Raw genomic sequence first — 20,797 nt, 5'->3', positions numbered from 1 at the left:
AAGCACCTGGGACATGGCTTTTAATCTTCTTCCCATTAAATGTACATGTGCATAATCTTCCCTTGCTGAGCCTGGCTACCACAAAATATGAACATTTCCAATGAACCGGGCTAATTTGACTTCACCTATTTCATTCTCTACAGCATTAGTTAGTCGGATAGGGTGCAAATGAGGCCCTGTGGTCTCATCAAACACCATCAACACTTTCCACCCCTGACACATTATTACTCTTGCTTCCTACCTTGGCCCTCTTTATGCTTTCTTTACTAGATGCTCTACTGCTTTCAGTATCATGATCTCTCTTCTTCCTATGTCTTTCCACTACAGACCATTCCGGTCATCGACCCTCATCCTTCTGCTCCATATCATCAGAATTGACACCCATATTGTTCGCATTCCAGCACAGCTATTGCTTCTCCAACCTTTTCTCAATTTCCTCAATTTCGTCCACCCTACTCACTGCTCGCTAGCTACGTCCAGAACCACATGTTGCCAAGGTTGGTGTTGCCTGAAAACTTCCGGGACGTCATGGCGTTGTAACATTCGTCATACCACGTTTACCCAATCATATCTGATGTTCTAACCCGCTTAGCCAATAGAAAATTAGGTTGAACAAGTCTAGTCGATCAACTCTAAAGAGCAAACCGCAGCTTTGTAGATCTATAAACAACATGAACCCACTCATACCAATATCAATGAGTGATTTGGGTCAATACATGTATTGGTTTATCTGTCATTTGCGCAGATGACGCAACGTTTACATGTCCACTTCAATTTTAATGTGTCAACTACAGCAGTACGGTCGGCATGAGAGGACATGGTTGTGTAACTAACCAAATCGTGATAATTTGTTGATAGTAAAGCTGTTCAGAGCATAGTATTCTGATATGCACGTGTATGGATAAATACCCATTAGATTTATTGTCGCTAAATTAAGGAAATAATGTTTAGGCAGAGTAAAACAGTTCTCCAGAAACTTCGATATCTAAGGTGAGTAGCTAGCTAGCCAGTTAAATACTGTAACGTTATATTCAAACACCTTTCCTTCAGTGGTGTCAAGTATATCTATGCTTTCCTTACACGCAGGTAAACATGTATAGCTGTCTTCTCGCACTGTGTTCTGCTGTCTAGAACGGCATCTAAACAAATGTATAGCAGCTGATGCAAGCCAGCAATTGTCTCTCTCTTGGCAAATCCAGTTTCCAGGGGCTGAATCCATCATGGAGGTTCAGGAGCACCTCAGCAACAGAGAGAGCATTGCAGTACCAGGCAGGACAGAAGATCCATGGCTTCACAGTCAAGGAGGTAAACTGTCCAGCTCATCACATTATTCACCACAGTGTTTCTCAATCATGGTCCTGGGGACCCAAAGGGGTGCAAATTGTTTGCCTTAGCACTAAAACACCTGATTCCACTAATCAAACGCAAAAACAAAAATGTGTATCCCTTTGGGACCCTAGGATTGGGAAACACCGATCCACAACAAGAAGAACACCCTGATTCTGATCAGCTTCACATAAACTTCTAGTCAAGGGTTAGTGTAAGGTCAAGATAAAATGTGATATTATCTTCCTGTATTTCTGCAGGTGGTTGCTGTTCCTGACCTGTTCCTTACGGCTGTCAAATTGACCCATGACAACACAGACGCCCAGTATCTACACGCAGCTAGAGATGACAAAAACAATCTCTTTAGGTAATAATCCCACATTTGTGGAAGTGGAGTGTGCTTTATTTGGATAAGGTCAAATGTAATTTGGATTAGGTCAAATGTAAACTTGTCCCCAGGCTCAATTGCTACCGTGACAGAGAGAGAGTGGGCTGATGGAAGAGATTAGATAAAATTAAATGTACTCGTTTAATAACAAAATTATTTTAAGCCAGAGCTTTTTGTAATGACAGGTTTTCCTTCTCTTGTCCTAACACCTTTGCAGTGTTCAGCTCAGGACGACCCCGATGGACAATACAGGGGTTCCACACATCCTGGAACACACAGTGTTGTGTGGCTCAGAGAAATACCCCTGCAGAGACCCCTTCTTTAACATGCTCAACAGATCACTCTCTACCTTCATGAACGCATTCACAGGTACTGTGTGTGTATGTGTGTGTGTGTGTAACAGTGTTGCTCCCGTCCCTCTCCTCGCCCCTACCTGGGCTTGAACCAGGGACCCTCTACACACACCGACAACAGTCACCCTCAAAGCACCGTTACCCGTCGCTCCACAAAAGCCGCGGCCCTTGCAGAGCAAGGGAAACAACTACTTCAAGGTCTCAGAGCGAGTGACGTCACCGATTGAAATGCTACTAGCGCGCACCGCTAACTAGCTAGCCATTTCACACCGGTTACATGTGTGTGTCTGTGTGTGTGAATGGTGTCTAAAATCATTGTTTTTAATTCACAGCCAGTGATTTCACCATGTATCCATTCTCCACACAAAACGAGAAAGACTTCCAGAATCTCCTCTCTGTGTATCTGGATGCAGTGTTTTTCCCTTGTCTAGGGGAACTAGATTTTCGGTAAGTGTGATGTTTAAATAGATGCCTCTTTAATCATAATCAGTGATATCAGAAGTCTGGTATTCACACCCTTGTCCTCAATGTGTTTCATTAAAGGCAGGAGGGATGGAGACTGGAGAATGAAAACCCTACAGATCCTAGTTCCCCTTTGGTCTTCAAAGGAGTTGTCTTCAATGAAATGAAGGGTGCTTTTGTGAGTTATTTATTTCCCAACTATTAAGAGATTTTTTATTAGATTTATTGTAATTATTTTGTGGGAATTAGGCTATGTTAATTACAGAATCATTTGCTCAGGAGATGGACAAATGGATGTCATATTGGAGTCTTACATTTCCTCTCTGTATGTGATTTCAGTCAGACAATGAGCAAGTGTATGCCCAGCACCTCCAGAACAAGCTGTATCCTGACCACACATATGGTGTGGTGTCTGGAGGGGAACCTCTGGCCATCCCTGACCTCTCCTGGGAGCAACTCAAGCACTTCCACGCCACACACTACCACCCCAGCAACGCAAGGTACAGTCTAACACGCTGCCACACTAGCTACTGCTCCATACTAGCAACACACTGTAAAGGACATTGTGATACACCATGACCTGTACAGTACACTGTCACACATTACCACTTAGCAATGCACGGCACAACACTGTCACACACCCCAATATTAAATACTCGGTACGGTCGCACTGTGTCTTGTCACACAACTCTGTTGGGCCTTGGCAGTAACAGGGTTTCCCCTTTTCTGCTCCTCAGGTTCTTCACCTACGGGGACCTGCCCTTAGAGCAGCACCTGAAACAGATCCAGGAGGAGGCTCTTTCCAAGTTTGAACGCACTGAGCCTGACACTGCTGTCCCTAACCAACTCCATTGGGACAGGCCTGTGAGTCTGCCCATTTAGTGTCATTGTAGCTCAGTCAGTACCAGCTGTCAGATATTAGTTCATTCATTATCAGCTCCCAGATATTCAAAATCTATGCTCTCAACTTGAGCAACTTTGGCAAGGTCTATGGTTTGGAAGTTTGAATTAATTTAACTGTAATTGCTTATTTGAATGATCTTGATGATAAGGTGCTGTTTGATGATGTTTTAATGTCTGTTTTTTTATGTGTGAAGCCAAAGATACATTTCCACATTGTGTGGACAATAACGTTTTTATAATTATTGTAATTCTAATGGATTTGTCCACAGAGAGAGGACCATGTGACCTGCAGTCCCGATGCTATGGCTCCTGATGCAGCCAAACAGAACACACTGTGTATGAGCTACCTGCTAGGAGAGTATGTAATACTGGTCTACTGCAACACCAACATTTGTTTCTCTAAAATTGTGTCTGGGATAGTATACATTGGTCAGTTTTAAAGTGACTGTAACCTCAATTGGTGCATACCGTGATTTCCACATGCATTTTGGTCATTTAGCTTCAAATCAGTAAGTGATAATGTAGTGGTCTCATTCATGTGTTCTTCTCTCTGCAGTATCACAGATACGTTTGAGGGCTTCACCCTGAGTCTGCTGTCCTCTCTGATGGTCTCTGGACCCAACGCTCCCTTCTACAAGGCCCTTATAGAACCCAAGATAGGAACAGACTTCTCTTCTGTCGTAGGGTATGTTCAAGTGGGAGGTGTTTAGAACTCACTTTGTTACATGAGAACAACATTGTCATAGTATGCTGGGGAGCAATGAAATAAATGTTGTTTAAAGTTTTTACCTTTTGAGTGAAACAGTATATACTTAATTTACCAGTGTATATATATTTTTCAGATATGATGGGAGCACCAAAGAGGCATCGTTCAGTATTGGCTTACAAGGAATGGCCGAAGAAGATATAGAGAGAGTCAAGCAAATCATCATCCAAACCATTGATGAGATCATTGCGTAAGTACACTTGCTGCTAATGTTTCTTGTAACTTTTTTCATTACAATAATGCCATGTCATCTAACTGTACTTCCCTCCTAATGGTACAGTAATGGATTTGAGGAGGAGAGGATAGAGGCCCTGCTTCATAAGATTGAGATCCAGATGAAACATCAGTCTACCAGCTTCGGCCTGTCTCTGGCCTCGGTGAGTACAGTACAAGGCCCCAGCATGACTAGTGTCTCCCCTGTGCTATTTTAACCATGAACAAGTCATTGAAAAGTCCCTAAACACACACATGCACACCCTATACAGAGATTAAATGTGCAGGGAATTAAATTGTACAGTGAGCTCCTAAAGTATTGGGACAGTGACACATTATTTGTTGTTTTGGTTCTGTACTCCAGCACATTGGATTTGAAATGATTTTACATTTACATTTTTAGTCATTTAGCAGACGCTCTTATCCAGAGCGACTTACAGTTAGTGAGTGCATACATCATTTTTATTTTTCATACTGGCCCCCCGTGGGAATCGAACCCACAACCCTGGCGTTGCAAACGCCATGCTCTACCAACTGAGCAACATCCCTGCCGGCCATTCCCTCCCCTACCCTGGACAACGCTGGGCCAATTGTGCGGCGCTCCATGGGTCTCCCGGTCGCGGCCGGCTACGACAGAGCCTGGATTCGAACCAGAATCTCTAGTGGCACAGCTAGCACTGCGATGCAGTGCCTTAGACCACTGCGCCCCTCAAAGGGTGCCAGCTTTGCAACCCATCTCTGCTCGCATGCATCGTCTCGTCTTTGTAAGAATATATTTGAGTGGATTGTTGTCGGTCCACACAGTAAACTTATGCCCTCGCAGCCAATGGCTGAATTTATCATGAGTGGCCCATTTCATGGCTAGAAATTCCAGCCGGTGAGCAGGATACTTGGATTGTGCATGATTAAGAGATTTACTAGCAAAAGCTATCGGCCTGGCTATGTCCTTCCCATCTTGCACTTGTGATAGTACAGCTCCCAAACCACTAGTAGATGCATCCACGGAAAGTAGAAATGGCTGAGTAAAATCTGGATGAACCAGCAGTGCCTGGTCAACTAGTGCTGATTTCAAAGCTTCAAAAGCGAGTCGACATTCGGCAGTCCAGTCTGCAGCAGTGAGCCTGCGAGGGGGACCAGGCCTCTTCCTACCCTTGCCTCTCCTAGGCTTCTTCTGACCTGTAGTTAGCTGAAACAATGGCCTAGCAACCATGAAACAATTCTCAATGTAGTGCTGATAGTATACTACCATACCAAGGAAATAACCTATTTTGATAGGAGACGGTGTGACACCATCAGCTTCCATTATCTCACTCTGTCACATTCAAAATGGTTTGAACTTTAGCAGGGTCAGTGGCTACACCCTCCTGAGAAATGATGTGGCCCAAAAACTTAACAGACCTCCTCAGAAACTTGCACTTAGACGGAGACAGTTTAAGGTTGTGCTCCTGCAACAGCTGAAAAACCATCTCAAGTCTCTGCAGACTCTCTTCCTCCGTCTTAGCAAAAACCATCAGATCATCCAAGTAACAAAGGAGACTTAGAACGTTTTGGTCACCAAAGATGGTCAGCATCATTCTCATAAAAGTAGCCGGGCTGTTGCAGAGGCCCTGAGGTAACCGATTGTACTCGTGCAGACCTAAAGGGGAGGAAAAGGCAGTGTATTTCTTGTCCTCTTCATGCAGTGGCACGTTGTAATACCCTGACGTCAAATCCATTGTGCTGAAGAAGGCATTACCTCCCAGCGCGGCCAGTACATCAGCCTGATGAGGCAGGGGATGAGCATCCTTTACTGTGCGGGCATTTAACCACCTGAAGTCAGTACATAGGCGCAAGTCCCCATTCTTTTTCCATACCAGCACCAATGGTGAGGCATACTCGCTGCTGGATTTTCTGACGATTTCCTTTTCCTCCATATCATCCAGTGTTTCCCTGAGTTTTTGGTAATGAGCTGGAGACAGCCTACGATAAGGTCATCGAAATGGGCGGTCATCAGTCAGCCGTATGCGAAGGCAGAACTCCTTTGCCTCGCCACAATCTAGGCTATGTCTAGAGAACACTGTGTCATACTTCCCAATTAAGTTGACAAGTTTATCTTTCCAGAACTGTGAAACTGGACACTCCTCAACAGACAGGCCTTGAAGTCCAAGATTCCTCAGTGTACTGTTGCCATTATCTACACTGCCACCAACTGAACTCTTAGCTGTCAGACTGCCATGTGATCTGTCACATTGAGCCTTTGCCACATTCTGATGAGCTGCTTGCTGCTTGACATCATTAAAATACTCCAATGCAATGCAAGGGTACACATCCGCCACTTTAGCATTTCGTCTCAGGGTAACTGGCGATGTTGTTGGATTCACAATCTTCACAGGGAGCCATCCATCCCCCCACAGAGGCGTAACTACTCTCCCCACTAGTATGTGTCGATTCACACAACGAGACGTGCTGGGCTCGACAACAACAGTACTGCCCACAGAGAGTTTTGTCTTTGGGGGTAGGCGGCCCCACACCAGATGCTCACTCATGGGTTGGAGCGTTACTGCTCTCTTCAACTTAATGGTGCCCACTTTATCTGGGATGGAGGCACTCTGTCAACTTACATTTGAGGGTATTTTCATCCATATCGGGTAAACCGTTTCGAAATTACAGGACTTTTTGTATATAGTCCCCCCATTTTAGGGGACCAAAAGTATTGGGTCAAATTACTTATGTGTATTAATGTAGTAAAAGTTAAGTATTTGGTCCCATATTCATAGCACGCAATGACTACATCAAGCTTGTGACTACAAATTTGTTGGATTCATTTGCTGTTTGTTTTGGTTGTGTTTCAGTTTATTTTGTGCCCAATGTGTCATTTTGGAGTCACTTTTATTGTAAATAAGAATAGATATGTTTCTAAACACTTCTACATTAATGTGGACGCTACCAATGTTATGGATAGTCCTGAATGAATCGTGAATAATGATGAGTGAGAAAGTTAGATGCACAGATTGTATCATTTCAAATCCAAAGTGCTGGAGTACAGAGCCAAAACAACCAAAAATGTGTCACTGTCCCAATACTTTTGAAGCTCACTGTATATAAAGACAGACTCAAGAATATCCATAGTGATTGTCCTGGGAGCAGCTCCTGTATACGGTATGACCTCTGGTAAGTGTACTATTCCGTTAGTCAGCACCTCTCTATCTATTTTGGTGTTTTGTGTGGGTCAACTCATGCTTACTTGTCTCTGCCATACATAACTTCCTGCTGGAACCATGATGGACACACACACACAGAAACACACACACCTGGGTGCAGCTCTTGTGTACAGTGTAACCATGTTTCCTCCTGTATGTTGTCTCTCGGCTAACAGTACATAGCTTCCTGTTGGAACCACGATGGTGACCCGGTTCAGCTGCTGAAGGTCAGCGACAGTGTGACCCAGTTCAGGCAGGCCTTGAAGAACAACCCTCACTTCCTCCAGGAGAAAGTCCTGCACTACTTCAAGGTGAGTAACCAGACAGGAGAAAATAAGTTGAGTTTTAAGTTTCAGTATAGATAGCATCTGAATTGCGTATGTAACAGATACAGATACAGCAGTCTAATCAAGAAAGTTGAGAAGTCATCATGCAGGTTTCATAGACCAGGGTGTTGTTGAAAGCAGAAAATGACATCATTTTTATTTTTTTATTTTATTTATTTCACCTTTATTTAACCAGGTAAGCCAGTTGAGAACAGGTTCTCATTTACAACTGCGACCTGGCAGATCAGTGTAATGATGTCACTTACATGACACTATTTAGTGTTATGGTCATGTCACATGAGTGTCATGTTTGTGCCCGTGTAGGATAATACTCACAGACTGACTCTGTCTATGAGTCCTGATGAGGCGTACCTGGAGAAACAGGCCAAAGCAGAGCAGGATAAACTCCAGAAGAAGGTACAGGCTCTGTCTGAGAGTGACAAGAAAGACATCTATGAGAAAGGTCAGTTCTACGCCTATAGAGGAGAATAGAGAGACTCATTGACTTCATTATGAAAACATTTTTTAATTTTGTGTTGTTTTCAATTCAGGTCTTGAGCTGCTATCGGTTCAGAGCAAGATCCAGGATGCCTCATGTCTCCCTGCCCTGAAAGTATCTGACATTGAACCAACGATAGCAGTCACACGTGTAGAGATGGGCGCTGCAGGTACAGTACTTACTGTATTATTGGATACACACTGACGCTACACTCTAGTTACTCTGGGTTCTGAGATTACACTCTAGTCCACCCAGTCGGTCTAAAACAACATGCACGGTACTATGGATACATTTTGATGTACAATTTCTCAGTATGAGTAGACTGACAAATGAACTAGTCCATACGTCAAGACAGAAATTCTGTAGCTCCCTGGAGAATCAGTCCTTGAAGTTGAACATTAGGACGCTCAGGTAATTTGTCTCATGGTTTTGCCTACCTTTGACATTTGTCCTGTTCTACTCTCTTCACCCCACTAGGAGGAGTACCAGTGCAGTACTGTGAGCAGCCCACCAATGGCATGGTCTACTTCAGAGCTATGTGTAGTCTCAACAGCCTCCCTGAGGACCTCAAACTATACGTGCCCCTCTTCTGCAGTGTCATCACCAAGTGAGTCCAGACCCCATATGATATGACATATCATTTGTGTATTGTCCAGAAGGCTTAGCTCGTGTGGTTTCATATACAGTTGAAGTCAGAAGTTTAAATACACCTTAGCCAAATACATTTAAACTCAGTTTTTCACAATTTCTGACAGTAAAAATTCCCTGTCTTAGGTCAGTTAGGATCACCACTTTATTTTAAGAATGTGAAATGGCAGAATAATAGTAGAGTTATTTATTTCAGCTTTTATTTATTTCATCACATTCCCAGTGGGTCAGAAGTTTACATACACTCAATTAGTATTTGGTAGCATTGCCTTTAAATTGTTTAACTTGGGTCAAATGTTTCGGGTAGCCTTCCACAAGCTTCCCACAATAAGTAATGTGAATTTTGGCCCATTCCTCCTGACAGAGCTGGTGTAACTGAGTCAGGTTTGTAGGCCTCCTTGCTCGCACACGCTTTTTCAGTTCTGCCCACAAATGTTCTATAGGATTGAGGTCAGGGCTTTGTGATGGCCACTCCAATACCTTGACTTTGTTGTCCTTAAGCCATATTGCCACAACTTCGGAAGTATGCTTGGGGTCATTGTCCATTTGGAAGACCCATTTGCGACCAAGCTTTAACTTCCTGACTGATGTCTTGAGATGTTGCTTCAATATATCCACATAATTTTGTGAAGTGCACCAGTCCCTCCTGCAGCAAAGCACCCCCACAGCATGATGCTGCCACCCCTGTGCTTCACGGTTGGGATGGTGTTCTTGGCTTGCAAGCATCCCCCTTTTTCCTTCAAACATAACGATGGTCGTTATGGCCAAACAGTTATATTTTTGTTTCATCAGACCAGAGGACATTTCTCCAAAAAGTACGATCTTTGTCCCCATGTGCAGTTGCAAACTGTAGTCTGGCTTTTTTATGGCGGTTTTGGAGCAGTGGCTTCTTCCTTGCTGAACGGCTTTTCAGGTTATGTCGATATAGGACTCGTTTTACTGTGGATATAGATACTTTTGTACCTGTTTCCTCCAGCATCTTCACAAGGTTCTTTGCTGTTCTGGGATTGATTTGCACTTTTCGCACCAAAGTACGTTCATCTCTAGGAGACAGAACGCGTCCTGAGCGGTATGACAGCTGCGTGGTCCCATGGTGTTTATACTTGCATACTATTGTTTGTACAGATGAACGTGGGACCTTCAGGCGTTTGGAAATTGCTCCCAAGGATGAACCAGACTTGTGGAGGTCTACAATTTTTTTCCTGAGGTCTTGGCTGATTTCTTTTGATTTTCCCATGATGTCAAGCAAAGAGGCACTGAGTTTGATGGTAGGCCTTGAAATACATCCACAGGTACACCTTCAATTGACTCAAATGATGTCAATTAGCCTATCAGAAGCTTCTAAAGCCATGACATCATTTTCTGGAATTTTCCAAGCTGTTTAAAGGCATAGTCAACTTAGTGTATGTAAACTTCTGACCCACTGGAATTGTGATACAGTGAATTATAAGTGAAAAATTAATTGTGTCATGCACAAAGTAGATGTCCTAACCGACTTGCCAAAACTATAGATTGTTAACAAGAAATGTGTGGAGTGGTTGAAAAACGAGTTTTAATGACTAAGTGTATGTAAACTTCCGACTTCAACTGTACATAAATTAAGTTGCAGGCAATGGAGGTAGTTGCAATTGGGATATAGACTATTAAGCTTTTGTCCTGAGAATGTCGGTCAGTCTGGGTTACTGAAGTGATTGTGAGACGGCGTGCTGTGTTGGTTGTTAGGTGATTTGTGAAAAGGTAATGGGAGTGTGTGTTATTTCAGGATGGGGTGTAAGGTGTGTATGATAAGGAGTGTGTGTTGGTCCCGTGTGGCTGTAAGATAAGACATATGATAATTGAAAACGTGTGTTATTTCAGGATGGGCTGTGGAAGGCTGGACTACAGGCAGCAGGCCCAGCAGATGGAGCTGAAGACAGGAGGCATGTCCATCTCCACATCGGTCAACCCTGACTACTCTAACATGGACATGTATGAACAGGTCAGTCCCCAGCCAGTCAGTCAGTCACCATAAAGCCTAGTTTATACCTTACGCAAGTACGCAATGCAATTAGCTACAAGAAAGAGCATTCTCCATCACCTCTGTCTGATTCACAGGGAGTCCTCCTCTCATCTTCCTGCCTGGAGAGGAATCTTCCTGATATGTTTCACCTGTGGAGTGACATATTCAACAGGTAGGCTCACATGTCCATCAGAATAATACCATGGCACATAGAACAGTAATAAATGGTTATATGTTCTTATCAGATAATTATCAAACTGTAAATAATCCATCTATGGTCACTAATAATCCACATGTTCATTGTTTTCTAATAAATCATTTGATTGATATTATTTGAGCCCTTCTCGCTCTCTGCTGTGAACCTTGAACCACAGCCCGCACTTTGATGACGAGGAGCGTCTGCGTGTGCTGGTCATGATGTCGGCTCAGGAACTGGCCAATGGGATCTCTTACTCTGGTCACATGTATACCATGACGCGGGCGGCTCGCAACCTTACCCCAACAGGAGAACTACAGGAGACCTTCGGAGGGATGGAGCAGGTGAGAGAGGGGGGAGAACTGTGGTGAAGTCAAACCATGTAACCTGAGGGTCTACAAGTGAAGAAAAAGCTCTATGACGAAGGACACTGGTATTGTAGCCTCTGAATGAGAATATAATGCACTTCTGTACACTCAAATGAAAGAAATCTCAGTTTTCTTGTGTATCTTGAATATCAGGTCAAGTTTATGAAGAGGGTCGCAGAAATGCCAGACCTCACCCAAGTTCTACGGACACTTCCTAGAATCAAGAGGCACATTCTCAACCCACTGAACATGAGGTGGGCATAGTCTTTACACGTGACCGCTACTTATCAAAGGTTAAGATTTTACTATGATTTCTCTATGTTGACTTTACGTAAAGTGTCTTACAACTTCTTGTTATTCGGACAGATGTGCGGTTAACGCAACACCGCAGAAGATGTCTAATGCCGCTGGACAATTGGATAACTTCATGTGTAACGTTGCTTCCAATAAGAAGGATTGCAAACCAGTCCTGCCCAATATCACTGAGGTATGAATTTGTCACACTATCTTGGTACTGTACTGAGACTGCACTGTAACCAAGTGAAATGAGTACTGTGTCTGTGTCCAAAATTGCACCCTATTCCCTACATAGTGCACTATTTTTGACCAGGGCCCATATGTAGAGAATAGGGTCGCATTTGGGATGAAGCCTGTATCTTGGTGTTTTTATCCACTTTTCTTTTGATCCTAACAGAGACCTCTTGACCCACTGGCAGCCCCTGGATCTGGCCCAAGTAGAAAACTTGTCGCTGTGCGTACCGCCTCCACTTTGAAACTAGGCCCTGGGGCCGTATGTACTGTATCAAGCATCTCAATAGGAATACTGATTTAGGATCAGTTTTGCCTTTTAGATCACAATGAATAAGATTACATGGTGGACGGGGGACCTGATCCTAGATCAGCACACCTACTCTCAGACGCTTGATCCATACAGCCCCTGAACATTAGTTTGACCTTCCTTTCATTGTTGTTAAGTAACACTTATTTATCATTGGTCTCTGACCTCCATATTCTACCATTGAGCTAATGTGAGTGTGTTTGATCATCCCCACACAGGAGCCCAACTTCAAGCCCTGCCAGATGAAGACATTTTTCCCAATGCCCTTCCCAATCAACTTTGTCAGCGAGTGTATCCGCACCGTGCCCTTCACCCATGAGGACTATGCCAGGTGACTGTCTTAATACTGTGTAAAGCTTCCACCCTAGTAGTTCATGTTCCATGTCTTTCCATACCCTCTCACATCCATGTTTACATTTACTGGGGTTCCAAAATTCTGGTTACTTTTCCAAAATTCCCTGATCTTCCAGACATCCTGTGTTGGTATATTTCTGGAATCGTGGAGAAAATGCACAAAATCCAGAATCCTTCAACCAGGATTTCTGGAAAACTTGGGATATTTCAGAAAGTTACCAGAATTCTGCAGCCCGTTATTTACCCATGCTCGTCCCCTCTCTCCCTCAGCCTGAATATCCTGGCCCGGATGATGACTGCTAAATACCTGCATGGAGAGATCAGAGAAAAGGGTGGCGCCTACGGTGGAGGGGCCAGGATGGGAGGAGGACTATTCACCTTCTATTCATACAGGTGTGTAATGTATCGATATACTGTAATAAAACAGGATTATATTGTTCTCAAACAGGTTTTAATAGTAGTTAACCAGATTAAAACATGACAGAGTCACTGTCAAAAGAAAATCTCCAAAACTGGAACTTCTCAGGAAATTGAAAAACCTGCCATATTTGACCATTGATGAACAACATACAATCACGAAACATCAGAACTATTTTGAATGCATTTTCTTGATCCTAGAGTCATGAAATGTTCAGAATACATTAAGAGGAGTTATACATGTACAATTTTAATACATTAGATCACTTTTTCTCATATTTAATTTGCATGTCCCTGTGTTGATTTCAGAGACCCCAACTCAGTACAGACTCTGTCAGCGTTCCGTAAGGGTGTGGACTGGGCCAGATCAGGACAGTTTACCCAGCAGGACATTGATGAGGCCAAGCTGTCCGTGTTCTCAGCCGTGGACTCCCCCGTCGCCCCCTCCGATAAAGGTAGAGCCTGCGTATAACACCCTATTCCCTATACAGTGGGGAGAACAAGTATTTGATACACTGCCGATTTTGCAGGTTTTCCTACTTACAAAGCATGTAGAGGTCTGTAATTTTTTATCATAGGTACACTTCAACTGTGAGAGACGGAATCTAAAACAAAAATCCAGAAAATCACATTGTATGATTTTTAAGTAATTCATTTGCATTTTATTGCATGACATAAGTATTTGATACATCAGAAAAGCAGAACTTAATATTTGGTACAGAAACCTTTGTTTGCAATTACAGAGATCATACGTTTCCTGTAGGTCTTGACCAGGTTTGCACACACTGCAGCAGGGATTTTGGCCCACTCCTCCATACAGACCTTCTCCAGATCCTTCAGGTTTCGGGGCTGTTGCTGTTCAATACGGACTTTCAGCTCCCTCCAAAGATTTTCAATTGGGTTCAATTCCGGCTCTCACAGACCTGTTCGTTTTTCTTTAAGAAGCCCTCCTGTTCTCCACTCATTACCTGTATTAACTGCACCTGTTTGAACTCATTACCTGTATAAAAGACACCTGTCCACACACTCAATCAAACAGACTCCAACCTCTCCACAATGGCCAAGACCAGAGAGCTGTGTAAGGACATCAGGGATAAAATTGTAGACCTGCACAAGGCTGGGATGGGCTACAGGACAATAGGCAAGCAGCTTGGTGAGAAGGCAACAACTGTTGGCGCAATTATTAGAAAATGGAAGAAGTTCAAGATGACGGTCATTCACCCTTGGTCTGGGGCTCCATGCAAGATTTCACCTCGTGGGGCATCAATGATCATGAGGAAGTTGAGGGATCATCCCAGAACTACACGGCAGGACCTGGTCAATGACCTGAAGAGAGCTGGAACCCAGTCTCAAAGAAACCATTAGAAACACACTACACCGTCATGGATTAAAATCCTGCAGCGCACGCAAGGTCCCCCTGCTCAAGCCAGCGCATGTCCAGGCCCGTCTGAAGTTTGCCAATGATCATCTGGATGATCCAGAGGAGGAATGGGAGAAGGTCATGTGGTCTGATGAGACAAAAATATAGCTTTTTGGTCTAAACTCCACTCCCCGTCTTTGGAGGAAGAAGAAGGATGAGTACAACCCCAAGAACACCATCCCAACCGTGAAGCATGGAGGTGGAAACATCATTCTTTGGGGATGCTTTTCTACAAAGGGGACAGGACGACTGCACCGTATTGAGGGGAGGATGGATGGGGCCATGTATCGCGAGATCTTGGCCAACAACCTCCTTCCCTCAGTAAGAGCATTGAAGATGGGTCGTGGCTGGGTCTTCCAGCATGACAACGACCCGAAACACACAGCCTGGGCAACTAAGGAGTGGCTCCGTAAGAAGCATCTCAAGGTCCTGGAGTGGCCTAGCCAGTCTCCAGACCTGAACCCAATAGAAAATCTTTGGAGGGAGCTGAAAGTCCGTATTGCCCAGCGACAGCCCCGAAACCTGAAGGATCTGGAGAAGGTCTGTATGGAGGAGTGGGCCAAAATCCCTGCTGCAGTGTGTGCAAACCTGGTCAAGACCTACAGGAAACGTATGATCTCTGTAATTGCAAACAAAGGTTTCTGTACCAAATATTAAGTTCTGCTTTTCTGATGTATCAAATACTTATGTCATGCAATAAAATGCAAATGAATTACTTAAAAATCATACAATGTGATTTTCTGGATTTTTGTTTTAGATTCCGTCTCTCACAGTTGAAGTGTACCTATGATAAAAATTACAGACCTCTACATGCTTTGTAAGTAGGAAAACCTGCAAAATCGGCAGTGTATCAAATACTTGTTCTCCCCTCTGTATAGTGCACTACTTTTGACCAGAGCCCTATGCGTATCCCTATGGGCCCTGGTTAAAAGTAGTGCACTATGTAGAGAATAAGGTGCCATTTGGGATGCACTCAGAGCCTTCCATACTGAACAGAAACCACACTGGTAATAAATACTACAGCTGACAAAAGATGTGCCCTTCCTTATCGCTCCTGGAGTTGTCTAAATGCCAACTCTAAATCTCTTTACCTGACATTTAACATGCTGTTCTTTTGTGTCCTGTTTTACTGTACATGAGGACAGCACTGGACACATTTACAGTGTCTACAAAGAGAGACATTTAATTAGAGAGGTTGTCCCTTACCAGGGTCTCACTTTGGAGAGAAATACATGTCTGACTTCTAAATGACATGTTATAAATGGACCAAAACAAAGAGATGAAAAAGACCAACTGTCAATCCATGTCTTGACACACCACCGTGTTGCAGGTATGGGCCGTTTCCTGAGTGGAATCACAGATGAGCTGAAACAGGCCCACAGAGAGAGACTCTTTGCTGTCACAGACAAGAGGATTGTCGATGTGGCTGGCAGGTAATGTAGTTTTGGTTGAATATCATTTCAGGTGTTGAATCTGTATACAGATATAAATATCTGCCTGTTTTTTGAGTGCTCCAACTACAGTTGACCAGTTTGTCATTTTTGAAGTTGTTCCTAGGTAAGCCATATTACTGGACTGAATGACATTTTATATGCAGAGAATGGCCATTTAATATTTGGGATTGATGTTTTACACAGGTACCTTGGCATTGGACGGAGGACATGTGGAGTTGCTATTATGGGCCCCGAGAATGACACCATCAAGAAAGACCCCTCATGGGTGGTAAAATAACCAGACATCATGGAATTATCCACTTTTGTATTTTCCAATTAAGAGACTTCAGATGCACTGTGTCATAAGATGGTGAACATCAATGTTACTTGATTGTCCTGAATAACTGGACTGTGGTTGCACTGTTTCCGGTAATAATATTACTTGAAGTGTATTGAATTAACCAGAAAGTCTTTGTTTTTTGGGCAAAAACTGAATGCGCACAACAGAGAACAGATGCTCCCATAGATAACATTACATCTAACCTCACCTCGATACCATATTCATAATATACAAATATGACAACATACATTTCATTTATTAGTATAATTTCTAGACATTGGTATAATTTCTAGACATAGACTCACCTCTGGCTTCTAAATGTATGCAAGTATGTACAAAGATGGCTTCTGTTTATTGAAATACTGTATTTCCATAGGGTACATATAATGTATAATGAATAAAAATATAAATGCACCATGTGAAGTGTTGGTCCCATGTTTCATGAGCAGAAATAAAAGATCCCAGCCATTTTCCATCCGCATAAAAAACTTTTCTCTCAAATGTTGTGCACAAATTTGTTTACTTCCCTGTTAGAGAGCATTTCTCCTTTGCCAAGATAATCCATCCACCTAACCGGTGTAGCATATCAAGAAGCTGATTAAACAGCATGATAATTACACAGGTGCTGGGGACAATAAAAGGCCACTAAAATGTGCAGTTTATTCACACATCACAATGCTACAGATGTGTCAAGTTTTGAGGGAGCGGGCAATTGGCATTCTGACTGCAGGAACATCCACCAGAGCTGTTGCCAGAGAATTGAATGTTCATTTCTCTACCATAAGCCGCATCCAACGTCATTTTAGAGAATTTGGCAGTACGTCCAACCGGCCACACAACAGCAGACCACGTGTAACCACGCCACCCCAGGACCTCCACATCCGGCTTCTTCACCTGCGGGATGGTGTGAGACCAGCCACCCAGACAGCTGATGAAACAGTGGCTTTGCACAACCGAATAATTTCGTCAGAAACTGTCTCCGGGAAGCTCATCTGCGTGCTCGTCATCCTCACCAGGGTCTTGACCTGACTGCAGTTCGGCGTCGTAACCGACGTCAGTGGGCAAATGCTCACCTTCAACGGCCATTTTCAGCATTATAATGCATGGCCCCATGTCGCAAGGATCTGTACACAATTCCTGGAAGCTGAAATTGTCCCAGTTCTTCCATGGCCTGCATACTCACCAAACATGTCACCCGTTGAGCATGTTTGGTATGCTTTGGATCGACGTGTATGATAGTGTGTTCCAGTTCCCACCAATATCCAGCAACTTTGCACAGCCATTGAAGAGGAGTGGGACAACATTCCTCAGGCCACAATCAACAGCCTGATCAACTCTATGTGAAGCAGATGTGTCGCGCTACATGAGGCAAATGGTTTTCTGATCCATGCCCCTACTTACTTTTTTTAAGGTATCTGTGACCAACAGATGCATATGTGTTCCCAGTCATGTGAAATCCATAGATTAGGGCCTAATAAATGTTTTTCAATTACATTTTTCCTTATACAGTGCCTTGCAAAAGTATTCATCCCCCTTGGCGTTTTTTCCTATTTTGTTGCATTACAACCTGTAATTTAAATGGATTTTTAATTGGATTTCATGTAATGGACATACACAAAATAGTCCAAATTGGTGAAGTGAAATGAAAAAAATTACTTCTTACAAAAAATTCTAAAAAATTAATAATGGAAAAGTGGTGCTGTATTCACCCCCTTTGCTATGAAGCCCCTAAATAAGATCTGGTGCAACCAATTACCTTCAGAAGTAACATAATTAGTTAAATAAAGTCCACCTGTGTGCAATCTAAGTGTCACATGATCTGTCACATGATCTCAGTATATATTCACCTGTTCTGAAAGGCCCCAGAGTCTGCAACACCAGCAAGCAAGGGGCACCACCAAGCAATCAGCAGCATGAAGACCAAGGAGCTCTCCAAACAGGTCATGGACAAAGTTGTGGAGAAGTACAGATCAGGGTTGGGTTATAAAAAAATATCAGAAACTTTGAACATCCCACCGAGCACCAATAAATCCATTATTAAAAAACTAAAAGAATATGGCACCACAACAAACCTGCCAAGAGAGGGCCACCCACCAAAACTCACGGACTGGGCAAGGAGGGCATTAATCAGAGAGGCAACAAAGAGACCAAAGATAACTCTGAAGGAGCTTCAAAGCTCCACAGCAGAGATTGGAGTATCTGTCCATAGGACCACTTTAAGCCGTACACTCCACAGAGCTGGGCTTTATGGAAGAGTGGCCAGAAAAAAAGCCATTGCTTAAAGAAAAAAATAAGCAAACACGTTTGGTGTTCGCAAAAAGGCATGTGGGAGAGTCCCCAAACATATGGAAGGAGGTACTCTGGTCAGATGAGACAAAAATTGAGCTTTTTGGCCATCAAGGAAAACGCTATGTCTGGCGCAAATCCAACACCTCTCATCACCCCGAGAACACCATCCTGCTGTGGGGAATTTTTTCAATCGTCAGGGACTGAGAAACTGGTCAGAATTGAAGGAATGATGGATGGCACTAAATACAGGGAACTTCTTGAGGGAAACTTGTTTCAGTCTTCCAGAGATTTGAGACTGGGACGGAGGTTCACCTTCCAGCAGGACAATGACCCTAAGCATACTGCTAAAGCAACACTTGAGTGGTTTAAGGGGAAACATTTAAATGTCTTGAGAATCTGTGGTATGACTTAAAGATTGCTGTACACCAGCAGAACCCATCCAACTTGAAGGAGCTGGAGCAGTTTTGCCTTGAAGAATGAGCAAAAATCCCAGTGGCTAGATGTGCCAAGCTTATAGAGACATACCCCAAGAGACTTGCAGCTGTAATTGCTGCAAAAGGTGGCTCTACAAAGTATTGACTTTGGTGGGGCTAATAGTTATGCACGCTCAAGTTCTGTTTTTTTCTCTTATTTCTTGTTTGTTTCACAATAATAAATATTTTGCATCTTCAAAGTGGTAAGCATGTTGTGTAAATCAAATTATACAAACCCCCCAAAAATCAATTTTATTCCAGGTTGTAAGGCAACAAAATAGGAAAAATGCCAAGGGGGTGAATACTTTCGCAAGCCACTGTATGAACTGTAACTCAGTCAAATCTTTGAAATTGTTGCATGTTGCGTTGATATTTTTGTTCAGTGTATGTATTATGTATTTTTGTTCAGTGTATGTATTATGTATATGTATGTAAAATATGACCATTGTAATACAACAACGTGTCATTGATGATATATATCCTGAACTCACTAGCATTGTTCAATCAGCCTGATCTCACATTCTGTTACACTACAAGTGGAGTGAAACGAAACAATGACAAGCCACGAGGTCTGACAACTTGGATGGAAAATTACTGAGGAAAATAGCGGACAATATTGCCACTCCTATTTGCCATATCTTCAATTTAAGCCTACTAGAAAGTGTGTGCCCTCAGGCCTGGAGGGAAGCAAAAGTCATTCCGCTACCTACGAAGTAATAAAGCCCCCTTTACTGGCTCAAATAGCTGACCAATCAGCCTGTTACCATCTGTTATGATGAGTTTCTCTGACATCAAGTAATTCAGTATGCAAGAAGATGGAGAGTTGATTCAAAGTATTTCATATTGCGGTACCGGGTTCACATAGCAAACGGCACGTGGGTGGCCCATTGCTATCTGAACTCACTGAACAAAGGAAATCTCTTAGCTTATATACTTGTTTGCAAGCTAATTCTATCCAACAGTTGCCAACCGTTATTGAGTGTCACTCCTCACCAGAATAGAATCACCGTTTATGGTATTGTGTTGCACCCTAGTCAGGATATTCCATCACGCACTCCTTCTAAGATTAGCACCAGTGACCCCCCAGCTATCTTGGCCCGCATACCTTCTGGCACCCACCAGTGACATAAATAAATACATGGAATGTCCTCATTCTCCAAATCCTTATGCAGCTCACAATATCAAACATTTACTAATCCTGTATAAAAGACGTAATATTCACCAACCCTTAGTAAAGTTTGGGAAAAAATGGTGTTTGACCAGATACAGTGGGGAAAAAAAAGTATTTAGTCAGCCACCAATTGTGCAAGTTCTCCCACTTAAAAAGATGAGAGAGGCCTGTAATTTTCATCATAGGTACACGTCAACTATGACAGACAAATTGAGCATTTTTTTCTCCAGAAAATCACATTGTAGGATTTTTAATGAATTTATTTGCAAATTATGGTGGAAAATAAGTATTTGGTCACCTACAAACAAGCAAGATTTCTGGCTCTCACAGACCTGTAATTTCTTCTTTAAGAGGCTCCTCTGTCCTCCACTCGTTACCTGTATTAATGGCACCTGTTTGAACTTGTTATCAGTATAAAAGACACCTGTCCACAACC

General features: G+C 43.0%; 1 protein-coding gene across 1 annotated transcript; it reads left to right on the top strand.

Moving 5' to 3' along the window:
• The first annotated feature begins 791 nt into the window (after positions 1-791).
• On the top strand, positions 792-16,847 carry pitrm1 (pitrilysin metallopeptidase 1). The gene is made up of 27 exons (XM_084139349.1): positions 792-990; positions 1,200-1,305; positions 1,587-1,693; positions 1,932-2,083; positions 2,400-2,514; positions 2,611-2,707; positions 2,869-3,029; positions 3,267-3,393; positions 3,702-3,790; positions 3,989-4,117; positions 4,275-4,388; positions 4,479-4,575; positions 7,767-7,901; positions 8,241-8,379; positions 8,468-8,584; positions 8,893-9,022; positions 10,921-11,041; positions 11,158-11,234; positions 11,437-11,602; positions 11,780-11,880; positions 11,993-12,113; positions 12,321-12,377; positions 12,683-12,795; positions 13,089-13,211; positions 13,545-13,690; positions 15,986-16,088; positions 16,293-16,847. The coding sequence occupies exons 1-27, from the start codon at positions 944-946 to the stop codon at positions 16,384-16,386; spliced, it is 3,084 nt and encodes a 1,027-aa protein (XP_083995475.1). The 5' UTR covers positions 792-943; the 3' UTR covers positions 16,387-16,847.
• The last annotated feature ends 3,950 nt before the right edge of the window (positions 16,848-20,797 follow it).

This window comes from Coregonus lavaretus (genome assembly GCF_964263955.1).
Source record: "Coregonus lavaretus genome assembly, chromosome: 23".
In the NCBI taxonomy this organism is placed as follows: domain Eukaryota; kingdom Metazoa; phylum Chordata; class Actinopteri; order Salmoniformes; family Salmonidae; genus Coregonus; species Coregonus lavaretus.
The sequence above is the reverse complement of the archived record's forward strand: the minus strand, read 5'-3'. Positions and strand labels throughout refer to the sequence as shown.